This window comes from Poecilia formosa, unplaced genomic scaffold, assembly GCF_000485575.1.
Source record: "Poecilia formosa unplaced genomic scaffold, Poecilia_formosa-5.1.2 Scaffold151, whole genome shotgun sequence".
Lineage (NCBI taxonomy): Eukaryota > Metazoa > Chordata > Actinopteri > Cyprinodontiformes > Poeciliidae > Poecilia > Poecilia formosa.
This window is the reverse complement of record NW_006800090.1, coordinates 1489713-1498506: the sequence shown is the minus strand read 5'-3', so window position 1 is coordinate 1498506 and position 8794 is coordinate 1489713. Positions and strand designations below refer to the sequence as shown.

Genomic DNA, 8794 nt, shown 5'->3' with positions numbered 1-8794 from the left:
GAGCGATTGTTAACCGTTCAAAGGAAATCAATTGCTAGTGATCAACACTCAGCAGCTACATGACTTCCTCTGGAGTTGTTTTCTTTCCAACGGTATCTGGATTTTTTTTTTTTTAAGTCATCCGATTTTAAGCCAGTTTTTCATCACTATTTTATTGTTATCCTTTGGTAAGCTAGTTGTAGCGTCGCACTTTGAGCTGACGTCACGGCAAATAAACGGTCGTTTACATGTAGTACCTCGCGGACCAGTAGGGGGCGCCCGCGGACCACAGCTTGAGAAAGTCTGATCTAGAGATATATCAGGTGTTGGGAGATCTATGTTCAGATATATAGGAGGAAAATAGCATTTTATTTCACATCTGGTCAACAGTTTTACATTTTCCATTGAAAACAGGAAGAAATCAAATTTATGGCATATACGACATTGTTTTGAGGTGTAACCTAAAACATATGGGTAAAGAATGGTTTGAATTCCTTTCTTTATTGCAGCTGTTGTTTATTCAGTGAAAAACAAAAAAGTTTAAACTGTGGTCACATAGACCTTCATTGTTACCAGACTGAATGACAGATGGACCTATATGGAGCTAAACTTTATTAAACTTTTTAATAAAGTTTATTAAAAAGAAAAAAAGTTTCCAACAGAAAAACGATTGAAACTAAAAGAAAACCTTCAATCCAAAAAGTAGTTTTTAATCTTTTTCAGTTTCATAAGATTTTTTCAGTTTCAAAATTATTCTTCAGCTTTAAATGCTTTTCTTTTTCGGTTTCAAACAAGAAGTTTTTTGACCAAACTTTTTGGTCCCAATTTATCCCCAAAGTCCTAATTTTGATTCAATTTTAACTTGTAGAAGTTTGTTGCACTGTGAAAAGAGTTTCCGCTTTGAAACTCTTTTCACACTCTATTGTATTTTTGTTTCACTTAAATATCTCAGGCCATAGTATCAAAAGATAACCTGAGTAAATAGAAAATCCAGTTTTTATATTTAAGCCTGGCATTATGTAAAAAAAACAAAAAAACATTGCCACCTAACCCCATTACCTGGTTTTTGCCCGATCTAATTGCCCTCGTTGCCAGCTATCATTTTTGATAACTATCATATTGATAACTGGCAAATGAGCCTTTCACATGTGTGGAGAAATTTTGACCCACTCCTCTTTGTCGAACTGAGCCACTCTGGAGGTTTTTCCAGTAACATCCTGTCTAAGGTCATGCTAAAGCACCTTAGACAGATTTGAGTCTGGACTTTGACTAGGCCCCTTTAAAACTATCCTTTCTTTAACATCCTATTATGTTCTTGGTTCTGTGTTTTGGATGTCTGTTCTGCTGCACAGCTGGATGTACTGTCATCTGAAAACACCTTCCAAATGTTTCTCCACACTAAAACTGTGTTTCTGTTTGTTGGAAGTTTATCAGGGTAACATGTGACACACAGATGTGTGTTTTGGAGTTTGAACTTTGATGCACTGAATCTGTCTGCTTTCTGTCACTATTTGCTCCAATACGGTTTTGAACACATGGTATTAACAAAATGGCTGCGTAAGTGTATCTCTAGACGTAGGTACGTGCTAACAGAGGGGGTTTCATGTGTAATAAAAAAAACATTTTTAATGAGGCGCTCAGCTTTAGAGTGCTTGTAAATATTGTGTCATGTTTGTGCGTTTGTGAGAAGCTCTGGCTGGAGCAGCCTTCTCCAATCTCCGCCCACTTGTGCTGCACCATATACCGAATCAAGGCGACCCAGTTCTGCAGAGCACAGAGAGCAGACGTGTGAAAAGCAGAAAACCTACAGCTAAATCCAAACACAGTGAGTATCTTACAAATGAATGTGTGTGGATTAAAACAGATAATCGTTAATCTTTTTAGTTGTTAATTAATTTCAGTTGTGAAGTTTGTGAGAAACGAGAGTTGTGAAGTTTAATTTTCCATTTCTGATATTAAATGAGACTGTTTTATCTTTGCTTCATATGACCTTATGTCGCTTAAAGTTAAATTATAACAGAGAAAATATATATGTTTATGAAAAAACTGCATTAATGCATGAAGATCATTATTAACTACAGCATGACTCTGAAACACTCTATTATGAAAATGGTTCATTGCTGAAAATGCATCAGTCCTTTTATTCTAGTGTCTGTCGCAGTTTAATATTTATTTAGTAAATGAAGTCCTAAATGTAGCTGTCACTACGTAAACCTGTGGTTATCTTTAATTTTATTAATTCAGCATTTTCCTTTATTGAAAATCATCGGTCATTTCACTTCCACTGTACAGTTACTCTGTACTTTGTGTTATTCATCACATAAGATCTCAGTTAAAACTAATTAAGTTTGTGTTGTGATATGACAAGATATGCAAACATACAAATATAAATAAATATAAATAATTATGCAAAGATCATTTTTGGGAACAAGTCGTCACTATGTGTTCTTCCTTATTTCCTTACAAGTCCTCAGAGGTTCTTGTGGTGAAGCAGAACATCTGACTTTGCTGAAACACTGTCATGAAAATAACTTGGTACGTTGTCAGTGTCACATGGTCGTGAGTTCAGTGATTCAGGGATTTTTCCTCTTTGTGTTTGTCTTATTGAGTATCACGTCTCATTTAATCTCCATGTTAAGGAACCATTCAAATAGTTTTTTTTACAAGTATTTAAAAACAAGTTCTGATGATTACATCCTCTACATCTCTACCAGAAGCAGCATGCTTTTTTTAAACCTGTCAGATTAGCCATTCATTTCAGCGCTGAAGTGTGTGTTTGTCAGAGCGCTGTCATCTTTTTATGCCTTTCAAATGAACATTTGCTCTGCAGGAAAGTCTCCAGCATCATGTGCTCCAGTCGATGCTCCCTGCATCGATGAGCCTTAAACATTAATGCTTCTGTTTTTGGTAGCTGTACCTTTCTTGTGTTTTTCATGGCAGCAGTTACTAAATACTTTGCTGCAGGAAGACTTGAAGACTTGCTGTTTGGCAGATGCTCTGGCTCAGGAATCTCACTGTCACCATTTGGCTTCTGTCAAAATTGTTTTGCCAGTTTGTGGCATTTCCAACACATGACTTCAAAAACTGACTCATATCCTCCATGTCACATTGGACAGATTTGCAGACTGTTTATTCTTGCTGGAAGCTTCATTATGTTGTAATCTGAAGTTCTGATGAATTGTTTGTGTTACATCTCATTTTGAGGGTCAGGTAAAGTATCAAAGCCATTCATCTTTTGATTCCTTGATAAACATGCCTCACTGGATTTGAAACATCTTCTCACTCATTGTTAGGTTAAATAGTGTCTTTATTTCTGCTGAACCCAAACCAGCTTGGATGCTAATTTGCAACAGGATGTTGTGGTTATCATGCTGGTTAGGTCCTGCCTGGAGCTCCATATAAAAACCCCTTGCATTGCAACACCTCACACCATGCCAGTTCCTGCTCAATGCTGCGAATGTGTAAACCACCAACTTTTCAGCACCTTAAAAAGACACAACAGTTTTATTTGTTTATGCTCTTGCTCAGTGCTTCTGGTGTTTTCTGGCCCCTCAGACCCCCTCTTCCTTTTAATCATCAACAGCTGCAGTTTCTCAGCAGCAGCTCGATCGCTAATGTTTTGTGTTTTCCTTTCCAAACTCATGTTAAGATCTACTCTACCAGTCACATTTATACGCACCCACCCCTAAAAAAGACGGAAGAAACGCATTAAAACAAATTAATGTTCAACTGCAGTATCATAATCTCACGCTGGACACAATGTTAATATGTATTTTAAAAAGTGGGGAGAAAATAGTTATTTTCAACAAATAATTGCAAACGAAGCGCTTTGCTTTGGCATTTAAAAGTTGATCAGGATTTCCAATCAAAACCATTGGACTTGTTTCTCTTCCAAGGCTCTAGGATCCTTACAACGTCATCATGAGGTGGCTGAAATGCCAGGATATTTTAAATGCAAGATTCCCACTTCGCCTCCAAAGAAATCTATAATCCGGTATTGAATATGAAATGCCGTTTCATTGGCAACATGAGATGGTACAGAGTATCAACAGCTGCTCTCAAGATGTTTAAATGAAGAAATCTTCAAGCTTTTCTTCAAGTTAAACATGACCGAGGCAGAGCAGCAGCAGCTTTCCGATGAACACTTCCTGTGAAAATCATTTCTATAAAAAATATTCCATATTAGAACATATGCAAATTATGTAAATATCATCTTTCTGCAAAATAACAACCCGTGTTTCAATAACTTCTAACTTTCCCGGTTAAGCAAGTTTTCTGCTGATAGAAAATTTTCCCTAATAAAAACAGTGATAAAATTTGATTAAATGCACCACAACGCGAATAAATCGAGAGGGGAGCCAGAGAATCTTAGGTATTTCGTTTTTAGTCTCTACTTGTGGAAACTTCATCTTTTTTTCTGGACTTTACTTTTATCTTTCAGCAGAGAAGCAGATGATCTTATAAATGTAAAAAAAAAAAAAAAAAAAGGGTGGAAATATTCAGGTCTGGACAGGACAAACAGACGTTGACACAATCCTGCCAACAGGATTTGCAGATCTCAGTTTCTCTTCTTTGACAGATTTTAACTGAACCAGAGGAAGTTCATTGTGTGCATGTGCATTACTGCTGCAGGGCGTGCTCCTCATTCAAACTAAGACAAAAGAGCTGCTGTTACCTGTAACGTCTGCAGTAATGCCACTAAATCATCTCTAATGTTTGACAGTTGCTAAATGTTTAAATAGTCCACCTGTCCATGGATTCCAAGATGACTGTCAAAGATGTTTCCTCATCATTTCTCCTGTTTTTTTCATGGATATTTCTGAAACCCCAGCTGCAGTTCTTAAGCACAGCTCTTATCAAGGTTCATAAATCCTTTTGGCATTTATTTTTCTTAAACCCAGCTAGTCCTTTGGACAGTTGTGCTTGAGCGAGGTGCGCTTACTCAACCCAGTCATGTTGCAGCACCAGAAGCGCTTCACAACCACTGCATGCTCTAACTATAGGTGGCGCTGTTTCTTTCGTGTCCCTCAGAAAAACAAGATAAAATAAAAATGGTTGATTATTTTGAACAAGGACAAGCTTTTAAAGAGTCTTTTTTATTGTATGTGAGAGAAAGATCAGCACAGAGTGAAGCATTTAGATTTAGTTTTTTAAAGCTGATGGTGACAAGAATAATTGAGTCAGTATGCTGCTCCTATTCCAGAGGATTAAAAGGAAAAATCTATTTAAATGTATACAACTATTCAAATAGCAGATAAAAAGTTTTGTGTTTTAGAAAAAAAAATTAAAATCACATATTTGTTTTGAGTGTTTCCTTCCTAATGAGAACATTGAAAAACCAACATTTGCACAGACCCATTTGTGATCTTTATTTAATTTCCAGAATGTAGACACCATTTTCCTCAACATTTAGATAAAAGATCACAGGTAAAATGTTTGAAGGCTGAGACAATGTAAAAAGAAAGTCGATGATCCATTCATGCTGCATCTGGTTTTAATGAGCCATGGAGGGGATGAGAACCTCGAATAAAACTGTAATTAAGCTGCTTTTTTACAATTTCTGCCAAGACAATTTTGTCTCTCAGTTTTTTTCCTGGGTAAGTTGCAAATACGTTCAAAGCACTTTGGCTCAATTGGCATATTTTAAACTGAAACAGGCCTTATTTCCTCCCTCCTAACCCCCCAAGTCATATCACAACGTGTAAATTATCTTGTCCAAATCCTGATGGGAATTCCAGTTCCAAATCCAAACTGGCCTGAATCAACACCAGCAGAACTTTATAAAATTAAGTCACACCCAGAACATGTGGGAAAGCTTTAACACAATCAGCCCTGATGAACTAGCAACCTGCGTCACCGACTTTTCCCCACAGGACATTTTTTGTTGTTTTTCTTCTTCATCACAGAGAACTTGCCATATTTTAATTGTTTCATCACTGAGGTTCTCAAAAATCCTTTAAAATAATATCTTAAAAGATATTTGATCTTTAAACGCAGGTGAAAGCTCAGCTCAGCTTTTATCAGTGAGAATAATTACTCATCTAAATCTCCCTGTAGCCAAAGTAAAGCATTTGTTTGTAATGATCTGTTTACATGAAATCAAGGGGGTTGAATGTTAAGCATCATTTTCTTTTTATTAAAACATTACAGAAGTTTTCATAGGGTTCAATACTGAATGTGTATCATGTTAAACTTCTAAATGTGGAACAACTTTTATATATAAAAAAAATACCTATATACAAATACAGAAATATATGTATATTATCTGCTAAACCTTCTGGTAAATCTAAAAGTTGCAACAAAATGGCCTTTTGGGGTGAAAAAACTGCAATAAAATCCCTTAAAAGGCATGTAAATTAGTTTTCCTTTTCTATGCAACAACTTTCCATTGCACGACAAGCCTTGTTAAAATAATGTAAATCATTCTTCAGATTCAGTCATTTTAACTGGTGAATAATGGGATAGATTTGATGTTTGGGAACCAGTACGACTTATAGAGTTATGGATGTACGAAGAAGCTGATTTGCTACAGGAGCTAAAATGCTAGTCCCACAGATTGCTGTTTTTTTTTTTTTTTTCATTGACCAACATCATTTTAACCATATTAAAGAAATCATGTTGCAACAAACTGTGATTGCTTCAATATTAAGAATAATTCAAAATGTTCGTCCTCTCTCCTTTTTCAGAGCAACCATGGATGAGGTCGACTACTACTATCACGAAAACTCCAGCTTCAACTACAGCTATGAGGATTACCCCGCCTTGTGCGAGAAGGGCGATGTCCGGTCCTTCGCAGCCTTCTTCCTCCCCATCGTGTACAGTGTGTGTCTGGTTGCGGGACTGACGGGAAACATTCTGGTCCTCGCTGTCTACGCCTACCACAAACGGCTGAAGACCATGACGGACTCTTTCCTGAGCCACTTGGCCGTGGCCGACTTGCTGCTCCTCTTCACGCTGCCTTTCTGGGCCGCTGATGCCGCCAGGGGCTGGGAGTTGGGGGACGCCGTCTGTAGGATCGTGTCGGCCTGCTACACGTTGAACTTCACCTGCTGCATGCTGCTGTTGGCCTGCATCAGCCTGGACCGCTACCTGGCGGTTCTCAGAGTGCAGGGTGGAGCAGACAGAGGCAGGTTGCAGCAGCTTTTCAACAGGAGGCATTGCTGGAAGTGGTGCTCAGCCGTCTGGGGAACGGCCTTCCTGCTCGGTCTGCCTGATTTAATCTTCTCAGAAGTGGTGTGGACATCCAATAGGAACATCTGCGTAGCCATCTACCCTTCGTCTATGGCTCGGAGTGGTAAAGCTGTGCTGGAGGTGGCCGAGGTGCTGCTGGGATTCCTTCTTCCTCTCCTGGTCATGGTGATCTGCTACTGGTCTGTCTGCCGAGCGCTGAGAAACCTTCCCATCGAGAGCCGAGGCAAGAAGTGGAGAGCCCTGCGTGTCCTCCTCATAGTAGTGGGGGTGTTTGTTGTCACTCAGCTGCCATACAACGTGCTAAAACTGCACCGTGCCGTAGATTCAGTGTACATTTTTGTAACCCATTGCCAGACAAGCAAGGTACTGGATCAGGCGACCCAGGTGGCGGAAAGCCTGGCTCTCATTCACTGCTGCATCAACCCGATCCTTTACGCCTTCATGGGGTCCTCCTTCAAGCAGCATATGGTGAAAGTTGCTAAGAAGTTTGAACAAAAGAGAAGGAAGAGGAGCCAGAGGACACGAGAGACTCCAACGCATGGTGAAGAGATGGACATGTCGTTTAACTCTCATAGCGCAACCCAGGAGACAAACTCATTCTCAGTTTGAGTGAATCCAACGGTTCTCCGGCTGTGGTTCTAGGGCCTTTCAAGGTTGTTAGGTGTCAGCCTAAAGGCTAATTATGTTTCACGTAGAGCTACTAAACCACAGCCAAGGAGGAGTACGTCTTTATGCACAACTGGAGTTTTGCTTCAAAAAGAAACTTCTTAAGAGAAGTCAAAGGAGAACATTTGAGAATTCAAATATTTAACTGAAGTGGAAAACAGTGAGCAAAGAACAAGGAATGGTTGTTTTTGAAACAGTCAAAACAACAGAGGGATATGATGGCGCTTTGGTCTTTTTGTACATGAATGTCAGACTTTTTGAGAAGCAACAATAAAACCCTTCCTAACACACACAAATAAAAACACTCTCCAATGGGTTGGGACTTTATTCTCAACTCTCAAATCTGAGCCGAGAATAAATTATGCTGGTCAAATCAAACAACATAATTTTTTGTGCTCGGTGACAAGCTAACCACAAATAGCACTAGAAGTGTAAACTCTGTGTATAACTTCACAATTTATGTATTCAATAAACATGAACTTGTTTACTGACAGCAGTACTTCCATAATCTCTGTATGGAAAAAATATGAAATGCAAGCTGCCAGAAGTGTAAATAAACAGTTTGATATTGCATGTATGAGTGTATTTTCTACACACTATACTGAATTTTTGAACTGAGTGTGGTGAGAAACCCACTTTCTCACTGGGAGCCTTTACTTAAAAGAAACTGCCTGTTTATTTTTGTAACTTAGATTGGGAATGTTTTTCCCCTCTCTGTTTTTGTAAAATAAATAAGTAAAAAAAAATATCAAAATCTTGTTTTGTTATTGTTTTGGCACCAGTATTTACTGCGGTAGTCTTTATGAAAAACTGAGTTAATCCATTATGGTTGGAGAGTTTAGACCATCTTAAGGTTGTCTTATGTCCTTCTCAATGATACACAAAGTATTTTATTACTAAAACTAAAGAAAACAAAATCAAAGCAAATAGTTAAAATTGGGTCCTTGTTAAAATGTCT

At 38.3% G+C, this 8794-nt stretch overlaps 1 protein-coding gene across 1 annotated transcript; it reads left to right on the top strand.

Moving 5' to 3' along the window:
* Positions 1–979: 979 nt before the first annotated feature.
* ackr4a (atypical chemokine receptor 4a) lies at positions 980–8409 on the top strand. The gene is made up of 2 exons (XM_007563840.2): positions 980–1804; positions 6666–8409. The coding sequence occupies exon 2, from the start codon at positions 6673–6675 to the stop codon at positions 7777–7779; it is 1107 nt and encodes a 368-aa protein (XP_007563902.1). The 5' UTR covers positions 980–1804; positions 6666–6672; the 3' UTR covers positions 7780–8409.
* The last annotated feature ends 385 nt before the right edge of the window (positions 8410–8794 follow it).

Excerpts from the sequence above, each read along its gene's own strand:
- ackr4a (XM_007563840.2), top strand. The coding sequence starts at position 6,673 with ATGGATGAGGTCGACTACTACTATCACGAAAACTCCAGCTTCAACTAC.